We start from the raw sequence: 26,884 nt of genomic DNA, 5'->3' as shown, positions 1-26,884 counted from the left end.
ATGCCTATAAGCATATTTTTTATTAATATTTTTTGTATTCAATGGTTTCAATATTTAATTCAAACATTACACGAAATATATATATGTATATTTTGATAACCAACAAACAATTTTTGGCACGATGATTCCAATTTGGTTTTACGAGCAATAAACTCTTTGACGCATTAGATCATCGTACATATATATATTACAAAAAATGGTGTAAAACGGTTGGCAACAATTTAATAGGAGAAAGAAAAACTCATAGTATTGAACATAAAGAACGTATTGACTATTCCGCCACTTTTCGTAAACATAGTACATTGGTGTTAAGAGTTGAAATTTATTGGGTTTGGCATTGTATTCCTTCCATTTGGGGACAATCAAAGCCATCACTATCACCGTCACTGCTGCTGCTGCTGCTATTCTGTTCGTCATCACCTGATAGATACGTACCACGACGTGGAGGCGTACGTAGAAACTGACGTATAAAATTGTGAAACTCGCGATCATCAAACTTACGACCTTCACCCAATACAGAATGTCTGAGATTCCGTTTAACACATGCCTCGAGTTTAGACAAATCGGGAGGATACTGTATTTAAAATTGTGTCGAAAATTTTTAGTAATAAAACTCAGTTTGAAGGTGTATAGAAGAATTACCATTTCGCTGCTTGGTGTCCATATTTTTATGCTGCTATCTAGTCCAGATGTAGCCAGCACTGGAATTGACGGATGCGGCTCTAAACAGTTCACCTATAAATGAATATATAAAACAGATTGAACATTTAGAAAATGAACACATGTACATATATAACTATGGCATTGAATACTATTTTATTTCTACACACTTTAGAAGACGGCAATTAACAGATTGCCGTGATAAAAAAAAATCAAAAGTATATTGTACTCACCACACCCATGGTATCGCCGGGCATAAAATTTAAAATTGCTTCAGTATTTTTATCCCAGAAAAAGATGTTACCACAATCACTACCACTGATGACATACTCGGAATTAGGGCCAAAAAAGTTGACACCTTTAATAGTTTTGTGATTGCTATTGGTAATTACAAATAGCGAAAAAATATCAATAATTGCATGGATATTAAGTTTTTTGAACTTACTAATGACCACGGTAACGATGCAGATATTCGCCTGTTTTGTACTTGTTGTTATTAAATAAGTAGATGAAATCATCGCTGTAAGATGCAAGCACTTCGCTACCTGTACTATTGTATACTGCGCAAGTAACTTGAGGCATGGCATCCTGAAAACCGATGTTATACATAAATACATATTCACAAATATTCCATTTTGACCATATATTACTTACTTTAGTTAAATGTTCAGGACACATTTCATGCACTGGCTTGGCCATATTGCGCTTATCGAAGACACGTACGAAGTTATCACAGCCGCACACGCATATTTCCGGTGCGTAGGGGTGATGAGCAATGCTAAAAAGACGTATTTTTCGTTTCTTCCTGCTGCTTTGCACTTTACAAAGGCTTGTTGAGCTCTCGTCGCTGCGCAGATCTTTACGACGAATGTGAGCATCTTCGCCAGCACTTATAATTTCAAAGGGATTATTTGGACTCATCACAAGTTTATGAACGGAACTATTATGACGATATAACAATGATGTTTGTGGTTTACCACCGGATGATGGCAAAATGGAACGGCGTACTTGACCATCACGACCAGCTGATACGATATCTAAAACACCTGCACTATTTATAAATTTGGTCTGAAATATATTCTCAGTATGTCCAGATTTGAAAACGCATTTTGGCTTATTTTGAGCCCAATTCCATACTATTATGCGTGTGTCATCTGAACCAGAACAGAGTAAGTCGCCGGTGCGATTAAAATTCAAACAATTTACGCAGCCACTGTGCTTCATTAGACAATGGGAGATCTTCATACGTTCGACAACGTGTCGTGCTGCATAAAATCGTGCATTGAAACCTGGAGATAGACCATTACTCAAGGATCTGCGGCCATCGCCACTCAGTCCGTGTTCGCGGCGCATTAACTCATACGTCGAACACCAGGTATATGTTGGTTTCGGTTTATTCATAATATCAGTTAAATTGCTAGCATGCTCAGTGGTTTCAGCTTCAGCATCTTCATCATCAGTGTCGTCCTCGTCGTCATCATCGTCGTCATCATCGTCATCATCATCATCATCGTCGTCATCATCATCGTCGTCATGAATGTCATCATAGTCGTCGCTGAAAACCGGACTGGTGCTTACATGCCGTATGTTTACACCGTCGGAAATTGCTGGTGACTGAAAGTAGTGCCATAAAAAAATTTAAAAACATTCACTTTATATTTTTTTGATAACTCACATTCTCTGCTTCACTTGGCATTGATGTATCAATGTTATTAACCGCTTCCGCATTTGTAGATTGACTTGTTGTTTCCGACAGCAAGGGCTAAGAGTGTGTATTCGTTTTAAATACACTTTTTTAGGTATTGTTTAATAAGAACCTACCATTTGCTCTTCTTCAGTGGCATTTACGACGACTTCTTCGTCTTCAGCTCCCTCTTCAACGTCTTGACCGTCTTCTTGGGTACTATGTCGGTAGTTCCGTGCACCACGGCGGGTACGACGCGGCCAAACGGGTAATTCATTTACTTTTCCATTACCACAATGATTTTCCACCTCTATATCATTGCTGACAGTTTGTCCTTCAGATGGGTCATTGTTTACTTTAGTTAAGGATTCGTCATTGAAGGTAGAGCTAAGTACTATATTGTTTCCTGAATGGTTGGGAGACATATTCGGATTGTCGGAACTGCTTACATCGACAGAATTCATATCTTCTATATCTGGATTAACATCCGCATTAGTAGTTGATTGCTCTTCCATGTTGATACAAACTCCGCTGTCACTGCTGCTTTTATCTGCTTTTGTTGGCGTTGAACGGGAATCACTAAAAACAACAAATATTTTTCTATAAATCGTCTACCGCATAATAAAGTAGCAATGCCTCCCAACGTAAATTGGATCGCAGAGATAGTTAATTTGTTGTTAGAAAATATTAAAGAAAATTGCAAATATTTAATATTTACAAAAATATATAGGCGTTAAAAGAATAAAGTCTACTCTTTATACAACAGTCGGATGTTTTTAATCGGAAAATTTAATACGAGTCCGTGTTCTAAAATTTTTAGAAGTTTCTTATTATTTTACAAAACTCATTAAGACCTCATTTAAGCGGCTGTAATAATAGCATTTTTCTTTCGGAGCCCCACTAACCTTTCACTATAATTATCATCGGCTTGTTCTGTGACTGCTGCCTGTAGAAGTGCCTCCACAGTTTCCATTGCTATTTCCTTTCCTTCATCGTCGTCTGAACAGCTCTCAGCTGATATCAATTTATTATTAGACAATGTTTTGTCACAAGACGATTGCTTGATATTGTCCATGATTTAATCTAGGTACCAATGTTTTTCATAATTACAATTAAAATGAAAATTCTTGACAGTTATATTTCTTACTTTTCACATTAGTTTGATGAGCTACTGCCGTTGGCACCCCTATATGTACGTTATTGTTATGTTTTGCTTTTATCGCTTACTTTCGCTTGCGTAGAAGTATTTTTACAAGGTAAATGTCTTGATAATTTTTCCAATTATTGTTCCAATTATGGGAATATCAAATATTATTAGGGATTCGTACCAGTATAACAATTTAACAAAATATCATTCGCAAACAAATATTTTAATATCCGCGACGAAATTGATCAAATTCTTAATAAAGAGAAATACGCCGATATTTTAATATTAAACGCCGTCGCAATTGTGCAACGCTGCGGAACCAAAAACAAAAGATAATTAACAGAAAGTCTGTATTAATTTAAGTTCCCAATCGGTTATATCAAAAATAATGGCAAAATACAAATCTGCGTATGTAAAGATTTAAGATTTTTAAAAATGATTTGTAAATAATTTAATAATTAGATAATATGATAGCGCTTTACAACACTACTACAGTTATACCTAAAATATCGCTTATAGTCACAATCACGGTTGCCGTTTTGATCCATTTGGACCAAATTTGGTAAATTTTTTTCTCTTGATCCATTTGTTCATGACTTTGTGAAATGGTCCATTTTGAATACCACATTTTATCCAATAAGTGAACAGGGATTTTCCTTTATCGCTTCAATAAGATTTCAATTTAATCGAAAAAAATTGAAATTTATGAACCTGATCACACCATCAAAAGTAAAGTCTGTGTAGTCCGAAGGATCAATTTTGTCACGACTTGACCAACAAAAATTCTTTGAATTAAGTCTAACAAAACTCAAATTAAGAAACCGGTGCACTCTCATTGCATTTGGTGGGGAAAGGATTTTTTTACATATTCTTAAGATCTCTTATTTTAGGTTATAAATATATGTTGATGTGCGGGAAAATTTTTATTTCAGTAGAAGTATGAAGCCATATTTTTATTAAATACTGGTATACGTCTTTCGTAGTAAAATGTCTAATCTGTAAAATCAGCTCAATAACATACAAAATGCCTGGTTTTTTTTCAAAAAGGCTTGCCGTGACTATGATTTCAGTCCATTAACACAACTGAAAGCATAAAAACAAACAAATTTCGTTAGTATGGGGACTTTTTCATTTATTGAAATGAGAAAAAATTCTACTAATGGAGACGATTTTCATCTGATGAAATGTATTGAAAATGAAAAATTTTGATATGAAAATTTAAACGAAAAAATGAAATCGTTCAAGGATACGACAAATAAATTACAATCAATTTGAAAACAAAAAAAATAAAATAAATAAATCGGTTGAAAACTCTTTCGTAAACCAAGTCACCGCAACAAAGTGTTCGGGAAAACATGATTTCGAGATAATCTCACAGTTTTAAGTACAATTTTGTCTAGTGTAGCGGAGCAAGATGAAAAACGCCATAACTTCGCTTCTACTGCTTAAATCTCTATAAAAATTTTAGAAATTTGTTGACCGACTTCAATATATATAACCCCTTAAAATAATTATCAAGCGTTCACATTATTATATAAACATATAAACCTGAAGAATATCCAATATTTGTTAAATGTTTAAATTTAATGAATAATATCTTAATACATGTACTAGTACTGGTACTGTACATGTACTGTACTGTACTGTACTGTATGTACTGTATGTATGTATACTGTATGTACTGTACTGTACTGTATGTACTGTATGTACTGTACTGTACATGTACTGGTGTTCCTGTAGGATGAAAAAATTAAATAAAATGAAAAATAAAGAAAATTAAAATTCAATTAATAAAGTGAATGTATATTTCTTTTTTTTTTGTGGAAAAATATATTTCTCTTTTGTTGCTTACACACTCATCATAGGTTTCGAATTAGGTTTGGTCCATTTTACTCTATTTGGTCCATAAATAAAAAATCAAACTGCATCCGTGGTCACAATCTGAATATATATTATATCAGCCTACGGTTTAATAAGATGACTCGATGTAACTAAACTATAGTAAGAAGGATAGATTTTATTATTTAATTTATTCAGTAATTGCCTTTTTGAGTTGTGCATGATATGAACTAGAAACTAACAACTTATTAAATTCTAATTTAATTCTCAATTCTTTAAACTAATAATATTTTTTTTTTACATTGTTAGTTAGGTTTTATCTCGGGTATCCTACATCATTGATCTAATCCAATACTCTCTGCATTACGACTAATGCACTATATACCATTACATTCTCTTCAAATAATTGGGGTCATACAAAATTTGGTAGAAGTTTGAAAGTACAAATAAATTTCACCAAAATTTCAATTATACTACGTAAAAGTATAAGTTAGGTCATCATCATAAGGAGAGCAAATCAGGCGAATTAAACTTTTGAGCACTTAAACAGATATTTATGGGTTTGTGGACATACCGGCATGGAACGTCTCACAAGCAAAGCTCTCCACTGTTATTTTTTAGACATGGTACTTGCATATACATACACACACATAAATATATTCATATTTATGGCACAAAGTCAACCTGTCTTCGGCTGTGACTAGAGAGAGGGTATTTCGTTTTCTTTTAAACCAATTCCATTGTACAAGCAAGCAAGATTGAGTCAAAGTTAATAAGCGACAACCAAACCCATCACCCAATCTTGCGGGCAGTCAGTTTTCGATACGAGCGCGACAAAAGCGGTAGAAATCGTGGCGGTGCTCGGCTTTGTTGCGGTGTTTTTATCACAATTGATTGGCGTTAAAGTCTAACTCACAAAAAAAAAAAAAAAAACAATAATAACAATAATAACAAATATACACCTTAAGGTATTAGATATACGCTAGCAATATTACTGTTTTGTGTTGTTACTTTCGAGTAATTTATTTATTTGAAAATAATGCGGTTAAAACAATTCTCAAAAGAATAGTGCATAGAGCTACAAATTGGTATTTTTGTAAATGCGTGCAGATGGGCATGTATTTCGTGTGGATATATATAATATACATTATATACATGCATATATACATATATACATATATACATATATGCATATGAATATGTATGTAAATAAATACATAACTTAAGTGCTGCGCTCTTTTGTATGCGCAAGTACTAACATAAGTACTTTTCGTGATATGCTGTGTTTGTTATTTTAGCCACTGCGCCACGCAATCACCTGCTAGCGGAGGCGCATGCGCAACGCTTCACTTGAGTCGGGCTTATACATAGCTAGCCACAATATTGAAGTTTTTCTTGGTTTATTAAACTTCCTGATTGCAGTTGATTGCTTTTTGACCACTTGATGTGAGCTAAAAAACGTTTATTAGCACCGAAAATTTCCGCTGTATTTTGCACGAGATTTTTTGTCTACCAGTATAATACATTTCATTATTTGTTTTCAATATGTTTGGTCGCGTCATTCAGTGTGACCAACGCGCTACCAATCAAGAAATTGTCATTCCGGTTTTATAACTATAAATGTGCTTTGTTTTTTTATAACTGCTCTAAAATAAGAAATATAGTTCATTAACATGCAAATTTGCATAGTTGAAAATGTCTCGTCTTCGTTTTCAATAGATTTTTCTACTCCAAATACAACTAAATATGATATGTAATATGGCCTTTGCATGATTCATGTTAACATATGAATTTTTTACAACGTCGATCACGTTTTTCCACTCTCCGGTAATAATTTTGTACTTTATTTGCTTAGTAATAGCTATTGAATTTAGAAGCCGTAATAATTTCAGTCATAGTTAAGTCCGGAAAAAACGACCTATTTTCAACCACTATTTTTTTTTTTTAATAAAAAATAAAATATTTGGTTCAAACTTTTTATTGTCTTTAAGATACTTCATTGAACTTGGACGAAGGAAAAAATACAAATTGTTGTAATAAAGAATGGCAAAGTTTGACGGAATTTTTTAAAGTTGTTTTAATTGAAAAAGTCCTTTGTCCAAGTACTTGTAAATTGTATCTCGAAAGCTTGTCTAAATTTCATTAAGATCGGTTGAGTAGTTCTGGAGACCCATTCTGAAAACATTGTTTTGAGAAAACGCGTTTAAAGATTGAAATGACTACTACTACCGGCTACCCTGGAGCGCGCAACTTCTTCAGACTGAATCTTCAAAACTATTACTCGGATCGACTTAACAACATTCTAGAGGTATTGAGGCCGTGAAACCCATGTAATTCCTTAAACATTACTGCAATTCCCTTAGAATATGGCCTAACAAGATCTAACAAAGAGGATTATGCAGATTAGAGGAAATTAATACTACAAAAAATTACAAAGAAGATTCTTTATTATGATCTAGGTGATAAATACCACAAATATAGTGTAGATCAATACTTGTTAATCGGAAAACAAAGTCATTAGAGTTGACTTTATTGACGGTATATTTGATTATCATATTATTGAGTACTATTCGTCTCCTAGGTACCGATAAATTATGTATACATACGTACATTTACTCACAAAGCATGCTGTATATAACCTGATATATCTGAAGTTGATTCTGAATTAAAAAATTAAATAAAACCTGCATGTATAATATGCGAATTCAAACAAAATAGAATAATATTAATTACTGTTTTTGAACTAAATTAAAACGAAACCGTATTCTTCTAGGAACGACGAGAGTTGCATTCAATTATCTTGTAACGAGTTCCTCGCGGTTTGTGTTTTTGCACTTTATTTACAACAAATAAAATAATTCTTTGAATCTAGTATGCGTTGTCTTGTGTAGTTTTGTCATACTTACATACTTACATTTATATTAAAGAACCTCTTTCACTTTCTATTCAATTGATTATTCATCGCATAATCTGTATGCAGTGTGTGGGTCTTTGTTTCTTTTATTGCTACAAATACACGCAGAACTCAAGAGACAATCAAGAATATCACAATTAATTTCAATTTATTTAGTAACAGCTTGACCGACTACAAACGCTTTTTGAACCAGTTTTGCCATATACATATGTACACACGATTAAACATTAGGTTGGTTCAATGTTCTCAAAAGACAAAAGTCAAGGCAAATAAACTACACATGGTATTTACAATAATTCTTGAATTACATTAGTTTTCCGAAATAACGAAAACATTAATTTTCAGGCCTGTTTGTTACATCGAATTTTTCTTAAATTCGAGTACTCACTTAGAGGTATGTTTTTCAATAAAAATTAGTCAAATATCAGTAAATTGCAGTTTAACAAATTGTTTTATTAAATTATTTGTAAAAAACAGAAAAACCATAACAGAACCATTCACATGTTGCCTCAAAAGAAGTAATACGAGTTCAAAACATTTTTTCATTAGTAATACAGTATACTCTCGAAAAGTTAATCGATTGGTATTTTGGGTAATTTACTTTTTCGAATAATTTACTTTTCCAAATATATACATAAATTATCTGTTTTTATAATATTAAATGCATTTTTAAACTTAAAAAATTCATTCATTTATTTGCTTCAATAAAACATATGGATTTACATTGAAAACATATTTACATTTGCATACATACATATGTATTTACTATGAAGAGAAAAAATCTTGAATATTCTTTTGTTTTTTTTCTTTTGCAATATATTTTCTGACCATTTTTGTACGACAATTCAAAAAGTCTGACACCTGATTTGCATCGTTTTCATTTTAAAAAAAGTGGATCAAGTAGGAGAGTTTATTTACTAAAAAGACGCGATAAACAAGAGAGTAAGTGTTTTTGCAACATCGTAAAAAACGCTACTTGCTTCGTTTCGAATTTTTTATCACACTCTCTGAAAAGTAAATTAAAAAATTAAAAAATTTACTTTTTCGAGGTGCATGTGTAATCTTAAAGGTGATTAACTTTTCCGAGATTACTTACTTTCTGAGAATTTACTTTTCGAGAGTATACAGTAGTCGTAAATTTTTATAGCTATTTCAAAACATGATTAATAGTCGTTCATTGGAATACGAAGATTGTATTTGATGGCTTCTTTCTGAAATTCAATCAATACAATAAGTGGAAAGTGGTCTGGAAAGGTTCATCATATTTTTCAATATAGTCGAAACGGTGAACACTTATGAATGAATCTTTTTACAAAATTCCGACATTTTTGGTGCTGATCTATAATTTTAAGCTTTTCTATCAAATTCAATATTTCTCTGGTACTCATATTTTCAAATTGGACATTTCGTTTAATTTATATCAAGTTATATGTTTATGTCTGTTTTTATCACGATTTTATGTGATTTTTAACTCATTCTACGTATGTCTTCTTCATGTTGTTCGTTAAATCGAGTACTTACAAATCCACGAATTCGTTATTTAAGGTACTCAAAGTAAAAAATGTGATTGTTCGTTATAAGCGGTTTTCGTTAAACGAGTATTCGTTATTTCGGAAAACTGGTGTAGATGCACATATATTATAGAGGCCTAACTAAAGGAAATTTATCCCATCTATTTATAATTTTATTATTCAAAAACTTGAAAATGGTAGGACTAAAATGTAAAATTTGCGATTGTTTTGAATCGAAAATCGAAATTGTTTTAAGCACTTATTACAGACTTTCTTGGTCAACACGACAACAGTGGGTGTTACACTTCCATAAAGATCGCTTAGGAGATATATACACACATTATTGTATATGGTACTATCCTTTATGATTCTATGTAAATATAGGAAAGCTGCAACAATCAATATTTCATTGAAATGGACTAGGTCTAGGTCTGAATAGTCTTTTTTTATAATTTTATCTTTTATGTAAATATATCTTTTATTTTCGACATAATCTCCATCTATAGTAATGAATTTGTTATAACAGTCCTCCAATATTTCGATACGGTTCTACAGTATGAAGCCTCGAGGTTTCATAAAAATCATTTAACATTTGAGTCAAAATCATTGCAGTATATCTACATAGATGTTAGATAAAGAAATGGAAACCGCATAAAATACACAAATTTTGGTTGTTGTAGAAGAAAAATTAGTCAAAGATCAGCTTTAATATATTTGTTGTTCCGAGATTAACATATGCATATGCGATTACACATCGGATAGATTTTTTATACGATTGTGCTATTGTTTGAAAGCGTCTTGAGTTTGTCTATCCAATCGTTGATCGTACAATTTTGAAGTCTCATCAGGATGGCCAATGAATTTAATGTAAATTTTTTCTTATGTGAAGTGTAAACAGCCTGATGGATATTGTCTCTGGAAGAGCGTTTATTATTACCCAAACCATTTCTTATTTAATCCGTTTACTACTAATAAAATATTCAGAACCTACCCAGTCAGTTTCGCAGCTTTTGGAAGAAAATTAGTTTGCAAAAAAATATTTTCGATCTACTTCGATCATAGATCAATGTCGAATATACCGCCGTATATATATTTATATTATTTACGTTTAAATATTTTATATTAATACCGAATACATGCTTTCATTATTTCCCAAGCATTTCAATATTGGCTTTTTCTAAATTAGTTCCATCGACATTTATATAAGTAAGGGTATATACATATATATACACATACATATACATATGGTTTACATTTTGTAGATAAATTTAGAGAGTTACTGCGGATATCCTTTCACATTGCGTAAGCTAGGCGCATAAAAGTAATGTATGTTCCGATGAAGTTAAGTGCATTGTGGGAAAGGAAGTAGGAGTTAGACATAATAATGCATTTTTCAGAAAAAGTTTAAGTCATATAGCTCATTTACATGAATCATCGTCCATATTGTATAAAAATTTCTTTCTGATGCGTAGAAAAATAAACCGTGAAATAAGAATGTGAGATTATTAAACTTGTTATGTTGCATCACTTTTTAACCACAATAACGACACATCTCTGTTGTGTCAGAATTAGGAATGTTTTTTTCCAGAAAGAAAGACATATTTTGTGATACAACACATATTGTCATAGGATTAATTTGGTTTTCTTTTCATAAAGAATGACTTATTTTGTGTTAGAACGATATTTGTGAAAAGGGAATTAAATTTTTCGTGTTGCGACAGCGAAATTGATTTATATTTTTCACAAATAACGACATAATCAAAAGGGGTCACGATTATGCCTACGGCAAAGCTTCAGTACACTCTTTTTAGTCTACTTATGCTCATCGTTTTATTAAATATAGTGGAACTTCTCTAACTCGAATCACCATATAAAAAACATAAATTTTTCAAAAAGCTGTAAAATATAGATTTAACCACAGTTTTAGTTATTTACTTCGCAAAAAGTTTTATTGAAATACATTATAACATGTATCCTGTAATTTTCTTTGTTGTACTTTGCTACTGTTTGGCTCTTGACGACTGTATCTCATGCCTTTGTTAGACGATTTATGAAATCTATCTATCTATCTATCCTTGATAGTAAAATTTTAAATTTAGTATTATGCCCTGGTCGAAAAGTTCGAAATTTGTATGAAATTTGACTTCTATTGCCAATTTAAGAGTTCGAGTTATAGAAGTTCCACTGTATATTACAAGCCACTGGTTTTAGTTTTTTCTATACACTTATGGCGCTTTTCTATATTTACTAAATAAGAGACTATTGAAAACTTTAAACCGCTCTCCTGAAAAATCGACTTTTTTGAGTTGTGACACTATTCATGTAAATGAGTGATATGTTCTTATTAAATTATTAATTTCAAAATTTTCAATGTACTCAAGATGCGGAAATAAGATAACTAAACTCTGCACCGATAAACTCTTTGTAATGTATGCATTCACACACATTGTACATACACAAAAATATGAATTGCACTTTTGCATTTCACTTGGAGTTATGTAGTATATACATATCTATATATCTATATGTATATAAATATCTTTCCTGATAAACTGATGGCAAACGGTCTCTGCGCACATAATGAGTCAATGAAGTTTATACAATTCAAGTCGGAATTTTATCGGCAGAAATTATTGCAAATCTTGTATATATACATACATCCCAATAAATTACTTTTTAAACGTAAAATAAATCAATTATCACTTATTATTTAATTATTTAATTATATTTCTCATATTATTAAAAAATAGTGTTGAAAAATAAATCGAGTATTTACTGTTTATTTGGTTTCAGAAATATTCATTTTCAGAGCATTAATATTTACCACTTTATTTGAACTTGATGTAGTATACGTATATAAATTTTTAAAATAATAATCGGTGAGATCATGGAAGTGATTTTTGTGATTTGATTGAAATGTCAGCCCTTGGCAGGAATATAAAGCTATATCCGTCGTGGTTCTATCTACATGGAACTGGCTTTCGTTGGAACGGATACTTATATGGTATTTTCGCTCTATGCACCATTCATTTACTACATTAATGAATCATTTATATGAGAGTTTAAACACGTTTTAAAGTTCTGCGGAGAAAGGTGATTGGCTCTCCGTAGTATATATTGTATATATTGGGGCATAAATCAAAAACCACTATTAACTTCTAATAGTATATTTCTACTCTAATTATATTTATTTTGCGATATCACATACTTTTAATTGATTTATTGGACACTTTTATTTGCAGATGGCTTCTTACATAAGCACCGGAAACAAGGTGATATTTACACTCGTAGCAATCGCTGCTATTGTGTCATCGGCGTCAGCGAAGACAGGTAATACTTTGTAATTAAATATCTGTACATTTTGCATTTGCAAGCCTTTTTTTACCAAAATTGAAATTTAATACGAGTTTTTTTTTTTTTTTTTTTTTTTTTTTTTTTTTTTTTTTTTTTTTTTTGCTAACCGAAACTGAATGAAGGACCAACTCATGGCAAATTGGTGGTGTGTTACATTTCGACGTGGGCTGTTTACCGGCCAGGTAATGGCGCATATGCGATCGACAATTTCGATCCAAACCTATGCACACACGTAATTTATGCTTTCGCCGGCCTTGATATCACACAATCGGCCATTAAGTCATTGGGTAAATATGATTTGTTGTAACATTAGCTAAACATATTTAATTGCCACAACAATACCAATTTCGTTGCAGATCCATGGCAAGACTTAAAGGAAGATTACGGTAAGGGTGGTTTTGAACACTTGACGGGTTTCAAAATCACACACCCACATTTGAAGGTCAGCTTGGCTATTGGTGGCTGGAATGAGGGTTCGAAGAATTACTCATTGCTGGTGGCCGATCCGGAACAACGTCGTCGCTTCGTGAAACAAGTCAGCACGTTCATACGTAAATATAATTTTGATGGTCTCGATCTAGATTGGGAATACCCAACACAGCGTGGTGGCCGTCCACAAGATCGCGAAAATTTTGTACAATTTACAAAGGAGTTGAGAGACGAGTTTGACAATTATGGTTTATTGTTAACATCAGCAATCGGCGCGGCCAAGAATGTTATTGATCAAGCGTATGATGTGCGCCAAATTTCACGATATCTCGATTACTTGCATATTATGTGCTATGATTATCATGGCAGCTGGGACAAGCAAATAGGCTATAATGCACCACTCAGAGCGCCCGAAGGTGATGTACTCAGTGTGGTGAGTAAGATTTCAGTTTTTTCACTAAATTTTCTACCTATATATGTATTCACGGAAAATGTCTCAATTGCAGGAGTTTACAATTGATTATCTGCTGAAATTGGGTGCGCCCCCTAATAAAATAGTGGTAGGCTTACCCTTTTATGGTCGTACCTTTAGGACACCAGAAAACGGCAATGCAGGCGATGTTACGGACGCCACCCCTTTCCAAGGTCCCTTTACTCGTGAGGATGGTTTCCTCGGTTATAATGAAATCTGCAACATTCTAAGCAACAAAACAGCAGGCTGGACCACAACGTGGGATGCGAAAACTTCCCAAATGCTCGCGCGCTCCGAACGTGATGTCTTCAGCGGTTTAATTCAAGTTGTTACATTCGATAGCGCACGTTCAATTGCAAATAAGGTCAAGTTTGCTGTCGAGAAGAAACTTGCTGGTACAATGATATGGTCCATAGATACCGATGACTTCCGTGGCAACTGTTCACCAGAGGAAGACATCTACGCGGATTATAAGTATTTGCAAAGCAATGGACATCCAATTATGCCGAAACGTATTAATTCCAACTACCCGTTATTGCGTACCATCAATGAAGCTACTACACTGGCATTGGATGAGGTCGAGAAAACTATTGAAGATAATGAGATTCCACATGGCAGCATAGAAGATCGAAAGAACAGCAACGCATCTGAAAATGTTTTGCTGCAGCGTAGTCTTCTTGCTCTCACTGTATTTATTATTTTCACATATCAGTTAGTGTTTTAGAGTTTTGATTGAAAAGATTTTCTATTGTACTTACTAAGCACTGCGAATTTGTTCTAATTTTGGATAATTAATTTAGTCTTTTTCTGTATGTCTCGTATTATGTCATGGCTTATTAAACCGATCTACATGTAAGATGTACTTTCAAAATCTCTGAAGTACTTAAGTTATACTTAAAATTTGATAATTAGTTTTAGTTGTGCAATAAATGTAAAAAGTCGCTAGAAGTAGTTAATTAATCACATATATACATTTAATAAAATAAAAAAACACAAAATATTGGTTTTGAAGAACTAAGACTTCGTTTCATGGCTTAAGCTATTTAACAAAGTGTTTGAAGGTCTACTACACCTATACTAAAATCTGTGTAGATCAATAATGGTCTGGGTGGTTGGTTGATAAAACCATGAAATTATCAATATGATATCTATTTGGTAGACAGACATACATATATTGATCGATAGTGCAGAAAGTGCAGGACTGCAAAAAATGTAGCCCGATATACAATATTATAAATGTTTAATATTTATATTCTTATAATTTAAAAATATATAGTCGATTTTTTTAAATTTAATCAGGAAGATATTTTTTGCGCTCGTTACACCGAGATATTCTATTTTTATTAGAGTACCCTTTGCTTCAAATAGGCTTTTGTATTGCTATAGTATAAATCGCAAATTTGCAAAATTTCCATCAATGAACATTCTTTTAAGGTGTGAATACAGGAAAACGTCACACAGAGCCGGATTCTGAAACTGGAGTGGATTATCAATTAATGTGATTTTGCCTTTGATCAATGTATTTTTATAGTCATCCTCCTCTGCTCACATTGCTTGAAATTAAACATACCACTTAGGAATTGTTTTTTCGTCTGAGGCAGTGCTTCGATGACAGTCCATACACTTTTTGGTATTAAATTAGTGTTGTTGCGCCATATATGTACATTGTACATATGTCGTTTTTAGACCGTTATCAGGGACGAAGTCGGCTAAACACAGATCAAATAAATTGCTCCAATTAAACGTATAAGTACTATATAACCCTATGTAGGAGAAAGATCTATAAAACCAATTAAATCGCCTCTTCATTTTAACTATACCTTAATATGTAACATCAAGGATAAAGTCTCAACTAAGAAATATTGATGCGCGTTGCAGATTATAAATGTGTATCTATTTGTGAACAATGGAAGAAAGCAAAAATATTACTTCTTCATTTATCGAAGAAAGCAGGAGAACGAAGTATTTTTTCACATTTTTATTACAACTATTTTTTCAAGCCAATATAGGGCAAAGATTTGACCATAAAAGTGAGTTTTTTAGTTAAAATTCCGTCAAAAACTCAAATTTAAATATTTTCTTTTTTCCTTCGGTCATTAACTAGATGTATTCATGAACCAAAACCTTTCTCTCGAAAACTCCTAGTGCCGTCTCATCGGATGTTGACATCGTCCACGCTTCTGCAACATAAAGCAGGACGGGAATGATGACGGACTTGTAGAGTTTGATTTTGGTTTGTCGATCTACTCAATCAAAGTAGCACCTGTTGTTGGTCTTTGAAGATAGACGAAACTATTTACAATACTACTATAAAATTTCACATAATATTGTTTAAATATGTATCTTTGATATTTAATAATATTTATTGATTTGAATTGTTTAAATGAAATATATGATTGTATATGTATATTAAAACATGTAAGGAAAGTCTAAGTTCGGGTGTATATTTATTAAGATAACACACAATTTGACCCATATATTCGCCATAAAGTCCAATAGAATAACGAAAATCCTCATATATAATATATAGGCTGAGAAAGTTTCTGAACCGATTTCACTCAATTTTACCACCAACATACAATATATCTGCGATTATATGCTCACTTTCACATATTAACCGATTTATAAGGTATTAAGCCCATTGTATTTTTGAAAAATCTATAATTAGGTATATGGGAACTGGGGGAAGTTATGAACCGACAATTTCGACAATTTTTTCACAAGTGATGCTACAGATCATATAAAGTATTTGTGTAAAGTTTTATTCCGCGATCTTGTTCGGTTCCTAATGTATATATTATAAAGTGAACGAAGCAGATGGAATTCAAAATTGAGTTATATGGAAAGTAGGCGTGCTTGTAAACCGATTTCGCCATGAAACCCACTTAACCCCTTAATTGTTCATAGAGGAAAAGGGAATATTCAGCTGATATCGTCGATAATTACATCCAATATTCTATGAACTATGTATTTTGATGTTTAGAGCTGTCTCTATTTAATTATCATTTCAGTACACAATTTCAAATACAATTTCATATTTTCGTATTGATTTATTTGAATTTTTATTTGTAGTTAATATACTTTTTAGACATACTCTTAGGAGTAAATTTTGCTTTAGCTATAGTAGATATAATATGTATGTATAACAAATTCAAATGCTAACAGTCTACATATGTACATACAAACATTTATATGCCTTTAACTACATACTTACATACATAGAGTAAGATAATTGTAATTTATTGCAAATAACAATTAATAATTGTAATCATCTTTTTTTAATTCGTTATATTGTATTTATCATATATTAATTTATTGTATATAAGTATAATTTGTATATATGCACCGGCATTTATTTTTATTATTATGAATACAGCTTCTTGTAGTAAAACTTAAATGTAAGGATCACCTTAAGCAAATTAACAAATGGCTATTAAATTAACAATTAATTTATATAAATATATAAAAGGAATTTATTTTCATTTACTTAAGCAAAACCGATCCAACACCTTAACATATACATGTTTGCACTTATTTATTTATTTATTTATTTATTTATTTATATTTAATGAATACCATTTTCAACATTATATATGTATATATTATAAATATAAATATATATATATATATGTATGTATGTGTTTTTGTGTGCAAGAATGTATATTTTCTAATTCAGTAAAACTTCTGTTCTCAACTAATACGCACATAATATAACTGTATGTATTGTCTTTACATAACACTAAATAATTATCAATTATCTACGATACATACTTAACTCTAAACAAACAGACAGACATATGCATCTTTATACAATATACTTAGTATGTGTAAAATCAGTTCTGTAAGTTTTATTAATTTAATATATGTATGTATGTAGACAACGGAGAGATTCGATAGAAAAATCATAAAAATAAACATAAATCTAGTGGATTGCGTAATTTGTTTATGTGATAAATTAAAAATGTATGTATTACTGTATATGTGGTTTTACTAATTTATATAAGAACTTATGCAGACAGTTATGTACAAGTATTGTATAATATATAGTGAGTTAGCTTTAAATATATGTATGTGTGTGTATGCGAGTATAGATGTTTCGAAAATCAGAAATAAAATTAATTGAATATGTTTTGTAGCTATTATATAATTATTTTGTATAGTATATTGTATATATGTATGTATGTATTCTACACATATAAACAATGTTAGATATGAGCATTTGAGACCTTTAAACAATTAACTTCATCATATGGCAAGTTTAGCACTGAAACGTTGGGAGCTGATGGACGGCTGATGTGATCATGAGTTGGACGCCAATAACGAACGGGAGACTTATACAAAATTGATGCTTTGCCTGGATGTGCTAGTATTTTATTAAAATATTTAAAGTTCGTTATATGTAACTATACTTTCCATAATATCAAATCACTAAATCACTTTTTACATTGTGGAATGAGAAAATTTTTATGTACTTTTAAAATCCACTTATTGAAGTTTGTTGAAATTTTCGATTTTGTTATTCGTTGTTCGGAAACCGTATACACCAGTTTAAAACACATATTGGTAACATAAACTCGAGTTTTGTGCTAACGGAACTTTACCGAAAAAAGAGTGAAACGAAATGCAATGAATTTTAGATTCATATTAAAATACGATAATATTGAATTTACATGGCTTGCACCTTTTGCTTTCACAAATTCGTGCTAACTTTTCCAGCTTTCAGATTCAGTATTTCATACACTCGTCCAAAACACAGTTCTATACGAAAACTTCTTCTCACAAGCATTTCCGTTCGTTATTGCCGCATCCACCGCCACCTAAGCCTGGTCCCTTACTCCAGTCTCGCTCGTTCGGCAGCACATTCCCTTCTATGCGTTCACGTGTTTTGATGCCATGTTTCGTTTTTGTTTTGCCAGCCGAGAGATTTGTTGGACGCTGTGGTTGTGGTTTGTTGATGCGTGTATTTTGTTGTTGTGCGGTGAATTGACACGGCAGCGTCGGTTGTGGATTGTCGTTAATCACCTCGTAGTGTGCCTCTGAAGAGAGTATCAGATCATGTATGTCTTTTGTAGAACGCCGATGTGCTTCCAAACTTTGTGATTCCGAAGAGTATGGAAACTTAGCTACGAAGTTGGGAAGCGGGCCAGTAGTTGTACGTTGCGACAGAGCATTTTCACTGCCATCATTAATCGATTTTATTTTACCATCAAAATTAGTTTGACCAAACTTATTGCTACACGGTGTGGCTGGCGATAAGTCGGTACATTCAGTCTGAGCTTCGGACTCAACGGAACACATGCTTTGGCGTGAAATTTCCTTTTGCATTTGGTTAACTGGTGTCACATTGCCGCTAATGTCGTTCGTATTGATTGTATTCAAATTTTCCTCGTAGTCGTTGTTACGCGTCTGTGGAAATGGAAGACGACTACGTATTGAATTTTCGCGCTGACCGAAACGTTGCGCTAGATAATCCTCATTAGTACTGCTACTATTTTGACTACAATTGCTGTTCTGATGTTGATGGTGATGCGTAGTCTGATGAGCCTCGTCGTAGTAGTTGTCGTTTTTCAGCGACATATTACAACAACTGCTAACATCCGCAAAATACACTTCTGACTCGGCTGGATCACCGGCAGCATGCATATCAGCAGCTATCACAAGGGCATCAGATTCACCTGCAGCAATGGGTTGGGTTCCAGCGCCTACGTCACTATTCGACTGGAAACCATTGTTTTCAATACCACAATTACGACGCAGAGTTGTTCTAGTGCTGACGCGCGTAGATGTGCGACCAGCTGGCGTAGCCACATTGATCTCTTCATTGCACAAAGTAGCATTGATTTCCTCTATGCAGTCACTACCGTCAAGAGTTGACTCCGACGCTTCATTGGCGCAACTTGTATCGTTGCTGGAGATGGCCTGTTGCATGGAAAGTCGTGGCGCTGGCTGCGGATTTACATTACCAATCATGTTGACCTTTGTATTGTTGTCGTTCCGTTTCTTCACTTTTCGTGTGGGCAAAGTATTAGAAAAGCGATCTCGCATATTGCAACCATCACTTTCTGAGGGAGTATTCTCGTAATCGCCAGCACCAGTCTTCGACTTCATGGCATCTTCACCGCCGCTGCCACTACCGCCACCTGCCCCTCCGGTCGTGCGACGTTTTGCCAAATTACGACGCATACTGGCGCTCGGGCAGCAATTGTTTCCATTATTATGTTGAAGCGGTTGTTGTTCCAAAAAAACTGAACGATGGTTTAGACAAGGCATACGTTGTTCAGTCGGCTCACCAACGTTGTTTTCAGCGGACATATTGCTATTACTGTGGTTAATATTGTTGGCGATTGCTATATTATTGGCACAAGGATTAGGTTGTATATATTGATAGTAGCCACGACGTGCGGGACTATTGGGATCACTGTATGGAGGTGGTGGCCCCCAAACCCCATAAGGCAGTGCACCACCTACAACATTAAAGGCAGGCGCAGTTGAGTTATGTACCACGCCTGTAGCAGCATCTGATTCAGTCATCATATTCTCCGCGGACGCGGGTGCATTATTTGTGAAACCATATTGTGAATCCGGGCTTGATGGTGTTTGGCGAAATTGTCTTGTATTAGGCACGGGAGAATTTCTTTGCCAAGGCATACGTGGCCAACTCCAACCAGTCATACGGCTACGTGCGCCCGAAGCACCGCCATGACCACGACACGTCGTTCCTACGTTCCCCATATGCAGATCATCGCTACCCGGATTTGGTGAGTAAAAGTTGCCAGGCGGTTGTCCTGTCCAGAAACGTGGTTCACCATTGTCATCCCAAGGATATGACGTTGCAGGTATCGGCACTTGACGATGCAGATGACATTGTTCACAACAGCGACAAACAGGGCCACGACCACCACCCATCCCCGCCATATTTGGTGGCGGACCTTGTTGGCTGGTATACAATGAACGACAACGCAACTCTAACTGCTCCCAATACATCTTTTTGCGCTCATGACTGCATATAAAATTCAGTTATATTATAAAAGTAAAACAAATTCATTAAGTTTTGAAAACACTAACCTGAGCAGTTGATAAACGAGCATACAGCTAAATACGGCGACTAATACACCTGCCACAGAAAGTCCAAATATAGCGCGTAGACAGGAATAGAGCGATCCGTGTACGACCCCACAATCGGATAACGAATCAAACACGAGGCGAACACCTTCTAGTGATAAGAGGGACAATCAATTGAATTAAAATTGAGATAATTCAAATTCACACTTTAAAGAGTGCTATTGATGCATTACCTTTGTCCACACGGTCTACTTGCGACTCGATCATATCCGAATAACAAGTACAAGTTCGTGTCTTTTGCGCATATTCGCACTCCCGCAAAGCCTGCAAACGGCTCATGTGCAGCACGGTTGTTGTGACGGTCACAAGCGCGCATGTCAAGGCGGATATTAGGCCACAAACACCGGAAAGTTTAATCTACAGAGAAATATTTGTAAATAGCGGTTAGTTAAAAAACGTAAACTGTTGACATTTATTATATCTATGCATATGTGTGGATTAAATTCATAATATTAGTAGGTTTGTGGAAGTACAGAAGTTCTAAAGTTATATTTTAGTAAAAGTAATCCAGTCTATGTCTATGGCTTTGACAGTACGATATTTGCAAAAAAATATTTCTTTGAGATTTAAATATTACCTTACTTTATATGAGCAAAATAATAACTTATAGGGAGGGGATACAGAGTACATAATCAAATTCGTCGAAGTGTTTTCGTATAAGAAGCCTGAAAAGACTAGTAGTTATCTTACATTCTTTCGAGTATTTTGTTTGAACATTACTAACAAATGGTCTCATTCATAATAAGCGTTCATACAGGAAAATATAATGGTATTATCCGTTTCGATGTTAACTTTCGAAAGGAATCTAATGAACATTCATGCTAAGAACTGACTTATGTCAGTTACTTATGAAACGACTTGGCGCATCGTAAATTGAAAGCGAAGAACTGAAGCCTAATTATCCTAAACCTATCAATCAATGGACTTATTGAGAGAACACATCGGTGAGCAGATTTTTCACGTTTTGGAACGGTCGGTTGGCCATCACGATCATGAAATATCACACCTTTAGTATATGCCTGTGGGGATATGTAAAGTCTAAAGCCTATTCGGATAACCCCGCTTAGATTCAGACCTTGGAGTGAAACATCACTCGTGTCATTCGCCAGTTACCAGACGAAATGCTCGAACGAGTTTACGAAAATTGGATTCAACGGATGGACCATTTGAGACGTAGCCGCGGCCAAAATTTGGGATAATAAGAGATAATCTTTTAAAAATAAATAGCAAATAATTTTCATTCCAATGATAATAAACATTCGCCATTAAGGGAACCTGGAAATAGATCACTCTTTAAACTCCCAAATGAATATTTCATTGTGAAATTTCGTCATGTTAATAAGTCTAATATTTCTTTTCCTGTTTTGAATGTAAGACTTCTTTACTGGGTATATAAAGGGTTAAACATCTTACCAAATAACTGTAACGATTTCGCCGACGCGCCAAACTCATTATGCAGATTCCAGTTAGGATCAACTACAATAAGATAGAAATTTGTGAATTAGTTTGTTTTTGTAAATTGTAATACATTGAAGTATTTAATTACTTACCATTGTAGCTGGCACAAAAGTGGGTACCGTTTCGAAATTTCCAACAGTAATAGTGTATGAGTGCAATAGGAAGTAAACACCCAGGAATAAAATGCCCAGCAGGCACGAAAAGCCACCGCAAATGAGGCACCAAACAACGTATTTCTTAATACCCGGACCATGACGATGAGAACCTATTTAAAAACAACAACAACATGATTAATGTAACAAAGTTTCCAAAACATAAATAAGTACAGGCTAAATAATGAATAATAAATAAGTAAATTTGATCTAACCCAACGTGGGCGCGGGGGCAACGCTGCGTAGTGGATCAGGCTGTGGAATCCAGCCACAAGGCGGCGGCACACTATACTGCACAAACTGCATTACAGGATAACCGTGCATATTGACTCGATGCACGATGAACACTTAAGGAATTTTTGCAACTTAAAAAAATTATTTTGTTTCTCTACTTTTTGTTGGCTGCTGCCATAACAAGCAGGGAACGCAGCTGGAAGCACCTTTGCAAATTCACATTTATTCACGTCAATTTAATGCACATGAATAGATGGTCGACTTGGTCAGTATCGAGAATTTTCACTAACTAAGAATTAACTATTTCGTACATATTTTTGGCACAAAACGAACACGGCATTCTCATTTTTAATGTGATGTAAACGAAACAAGGATTATTTCAATATTTAGAAAGTTAAGATTAAGAAAAAATGTTTGTGTAATTTGGCTCCAATTTTCAGTATCTATACACAATTTTAATGAGTATCGTAGCGAATATCCTTTCGCACTTTCAACTATCCGCTGCCATACTTTTCTTCAATGTTCTGCCCACATACTGAATGTCTAAACCTAAGCGAGTTGGCGCAAATACAGCGAAAGCTTTCTTCGTTAGCAAAACAAAAAGCTTTTCTCTGTCAGACACTTGTTCGTTGTGTCCTGTGCTTTGGACCACGCGTCACATCCTTCCTTAACATGTACACTTGAGGAATTTTCTCTCAACGCCTTCGATAATATTCATAAACAAATATGTTTACGTTGTCTGCCCAAGAACACAGGTGCCTGGTTGGAAATCGAGCATGCATCTAGTAATGGGTTTAAGGAAGAGGCGAATAAAAAGACGCAACTAATTTAAAATATGTGTAAATAAGGATAATAAAATGAGCGAGTAAAAATATCTGAAATATATATATAATAGAATATATACAAATATAATAGAATACTTTGGATAACTTTGTAAACTCAGTAAAATTCCAAAATTAACATAAAAGTATGCGGTATTGGAGAAAGTCAATTAAAACTCTTAAGAATTTTGAATACATTTTCCTTTACTCTTTTACCTCACTCTTTGAGAGCTGTAAAAACTATTATTTTCAAAAATGTTTTTCTCCTTTTCTTATACTGCTTCTTATAGACCACTCATTTTAATCGCATTTTTCCTGCTTGGTGTATGAAGATGTTTTATGCGCATGTGCAGATCATAAATGTGTAGGCTTGTCGAACTGCAAGCAGTGTCAATGCATTGCGTTGACATATAGACACATTCACAGATATATGTACATATGTATACAGAAAGCTAATTAAGCAAACTGCCTACAGGAATTGCAACAAATGGGCATCTTCAACACTTTTGCTCAGCAGATTTTGGATACAAGCTTCTTAATTGGTCTAAATATGTTATCATACTTATTAAACATCTTCTTTATTTATGAATTATCCAATGGCATCCAATATGCGTATATGCAATAGATAATAAAGGGGGATATGCCGTTCAGAATTCATCCAGCGAGTCTAGACATTAATTTAGTAAAGAGTTTAGTGTGAGTTATAGGACATAGACTAGACAACAACGGACTTTCATATATAGAAATCCATTATTTTCCCAATAGATATCTGTAGTAATATATATCAATCGGCGTGCAATAAATGGCGAAAAAAACTTCTCAAACAGTTTTGTGATGGCATCACTCAGTACTGTTTGAGCATGCCCCAGAAAAGGTCACCAGCAAAGATGAAATGCACCATATTTTACAGTTTTTCTTCGATAAAGGCAGCCATTTTCAAATAGTGGTGAGACGCCAAAGAAAGAATTGCTCAGAAGCGGTCAGATTTGGAATTGTGTTCCATCAGCAGAACATCAGGCTATATCGATGTAAAAATTATTTTTTTCACTCACCATTTCCTGTTGTTGTTGCATTACGCAATCGAGGAGGCGGTGGAGGGCGTGGAGGCAGAGGTGGTCGTTGATCATCCATAGAGTCGTGACCACCTTTGCTGTCGCCATCGCTGTAAATTTCTATATGGCTAGAATTGTAATGGCAATCACAGCTCTTATCAGCCGCCAGTGCTAAATTCTGGTCTTGCATATGGCACCAAGAGTTCCTGAAATAAATCATGCGTGAAAAAAGATTTCTTTACTTCAATTTACGTATAATATTACATCTCGTTGTTGGTGTGCTTGCAAGCACCACCCGTTTTCTTCTTCTTCTTAATCATCGTACTATTGTTGTCCGATTCACTGACTGTAATCTCATCAGCACCTAGCATGGCTTCCAGCTGGCATTGTTTTTGGTTTTTCAACGGCGATGGATTATTCAAAACATCTGTGTCCAAATTGTCATCGCTTGCAGCCGTTTTGGTGTGCATAGCGGCAGCTTCGACGGCGGTGCCCCGCAGCCTTTCCGCACCACAAGTGCACTCCAAATCACAATCACAGCTGATATTTAACTGTGAATTATGCAGCACGTTCAACGGTTTCTCCTCCGTACCCGCTTGCAATTGCAACGTTTGGTAAGAGTGATTCAGCAACGATTGCTCCGATTGCGCTTTGGTGGGTGGTGGCTGCGTGTTGCGTTCGCAATCCGCGTCATCATTTGATTGACAATGCACTTGCACCACAATTTTACTGGAGTCCTCCTCATTTTGCCGCTGGCTGTTCGCAGCAGTGGAAGCCGAAATGTTTTGCTGTTGATATTGTCTTTGGTTCCACAATTGTTGTTGCTGCTGCTGGGCACCACACGAGCAGTGACAATGGCAGGTGACTTCCGGCGTTCCAGTTAGTTGTTGCACATGCAAAAATGGTGCCTGTTGTTGTTGCTGTTGCGATGGGTGCGCATGCCCACCTATGTGATAATAGTATGGCGGATACTGTATGTAATGGTATTGATGCTGTTGCGTGCCCACTGAGGAGGCGCTATTTTCCGCCAAGCTTCCGGAAGAGAGGTGACGATTGGAGGCGCTTACGAAATTCGACGGGTAAGAATGACTGGTGGAGGCATGTTGACGCAACTCTAAATCCAATTCATCGCCTGAACGGTGTTGTTGGTTTGCTGAGTTGGTATTTAAATTATTAGAGGCCATGTCTTTGGTGATCACACTCGTACACTATAAGTGACGAAAAAATGCGTTGATTCAATTGATAAACCTAAATGAGGCACATTTATGTATTCACCACAGCAGCTTCATAAGAACACAAATTCACAATTCATGTATATATACACGTAAATATAATTTCATTGCACTCCTGCACTCGATACTCCAATTCTAAAATGTTTGTTGATCTTATGTTGCTCTGCTACTAACATGCTCCCACACGGCTGTTTGCGTCCATTGTGGCATTAAACCGGTTTGACCCTTTCATTAAAACCACACAACAATTTATTTTACTGGCTTTTGAACGTGTTCCCAAGTCGTAACACAATGACTCTTTGGGAGCAGTCGTAACGAACCAGGCACGCGCAAGTATTACTGAAGTTGAACTCTTGCGAAAAATTCCACGAATATACCAGGTGCAACTGTGCAAGCACTCACACATTACCCAATTGCACAACTTAAGTAAATAAATTAATGAAATTCTACTCCAATTATGATAAATATTAACAAAGAAATGCGCAACTTCCACTTGAGCTGTAATTTTTCCACCAACGACCGTCACATCAACGCGTTCTGAGCCTTGCTCACCGACGACTCAAAGTAGACTGGCCACTCAATAGATCTTGTTCATGCTCGTCATACATATGCGTATAGTCTGTAGGGAGCATAATAAGAAGTAACAACGTTTCCATTGACTTCTTCATACAACTCTTACTCTCGCTTCTCTTTGCCATCTCTTCGTTGTGTTAAAGAAACCAATTGTTTGACTTCAAAGTCTTCAAATACATTGTGCGTTTAATTTGCTCGCTGGCTGCTTAGCATCATTGCGACGGCAGTGA

The 26,884-nt window shown here is 34.5% G+C and overlaps 3 protein-coding genes across 6 annotated transcripts; 1 reads left to right on the top strand and 2 right to left on the bottom strand.

Annotated features, from left to right (window-relative positions):
* Positions 1–66: 66 nt before the first annotated feature.
* On the bottom strand, positions 67–3,767 carry LOC105214881 (DDB1- and CUL4-associated factor 8). The gene is made up of 9 exons (XM_011188557.3): positions 3,492–3,767; positions 3,250–3,427; positions 2,482–2,923; positions 2,336–2,422; positions 1,315–2,274; positions 1,106–1,248; positions 894–1,038; positions 643–735; positions 67–574 (listed from the first exon to the last, which is right to left on the bottom strand). Exons 2-9 carry the CDS (start codon positions 3,417–3,419, stop codon positions 323–325), a joined length of 2,292 nt encoding a protein of 763 aa, XP_011186859.3. The 5' UTR covers positions 3,420–3,427; positions 3,492–3,767; the 3' UTR covers positions 67–322.
* Positions 3,768–6,131: 2,364 nt separating this feature from the next.
* On the top strand, positions 6,132–14,767 carry Cht2 (probable chitinase 2). Of its 2 annotated transcripts, none has more exons than XM_011188562.3 (5): positions 6,132–6,298; positions 12,998–13,085; positions 13,232–13,396; positions 13,466–13,971; positions 14,045–14,767. In XM_011188562.3, exons 2-5 carry the CDS (start codon positions 12,998–13,000, stop codon positions 14,732–14,734), a joined length of 1,449 nt encoding a protein of 482 aa, XP_011186864.1. In that variant the 5' UTR covers positions 6,132–6,298; the 3' UTR covers positions 14,735–14,767. The 2 variants fall into 2 exon arrangements, with proteins under 2 accessions (XP_011186864.1, XP_054084904.1); XM_054228929.1 differs by lacking the exon at positions 6,132–6,298 and adding an exon at positions 12,709–12,759.
* Positions 14,768–17,823: 3,056 nt separating this feature from the next.
* On the bottom strand, positions 17,824–26,645 carry LOC105214883 (uncharacterized). 3 transcript variants are annotated; one of them, XM_011188560.3, is made up of 8 exons: positions 26,125–26,645; positions 25,114–26,057; positions 24,850–25,055; positions 22,683–22,855; positions 22,546–22,608; positions 21,306–21,489; positions 21,076–21,223; positions 17,824–21,010 (listed from the first exon to the last, which is right to left on the bottom strand). In XM_011188560.3, the coding sequence occupies exons 2-8, from the start codon at positions 26,031–26,033 to the stop codon at positions 18,787–18,789; spliced, it is 3,918 nt and encodes a 1,305-aa protein (XP_011186862.1). In that variant the 5' UTR covers positions 26,034–26,057; positions 26,125–26,645; the 3' UTR covers positions 17,824–18,786. The 3 variants fall into 3 exon arrangements, with proteins under 3 accessions (XP_011186862.1, XP_011186861.1, XP_011186863.1); XM_011188559.3 differs by having other exon boundaries at positions 25,114–26,645; XM_011188561.3 differs by having other exon boundaries at positions 21,076–21,220; positions 25,114–26,645.
* Between the last annotated feature and the right edge of the window lie 239 nt (positions 26,646–26,884).

Source organism: Zeugodacus cucurbitae, chromosome 4 (genome assembly GCF_028554725.1).
Source record: "Zeugodacus cucurbitae isolate PBARC_wt_2022May chromosome 4, idZeuCucr1.2, whole genome shotgun sequence".
Lineage (NCBI taxonomy): Eukaryota > Metazoa > Arthropoda > Insecta > Diptera > Tephritidae > Zeugodacus > Zeugodacus cucurbitae.
This window is presented reverse-complemented; position numbering and strand designations above follow the sequence as displayed.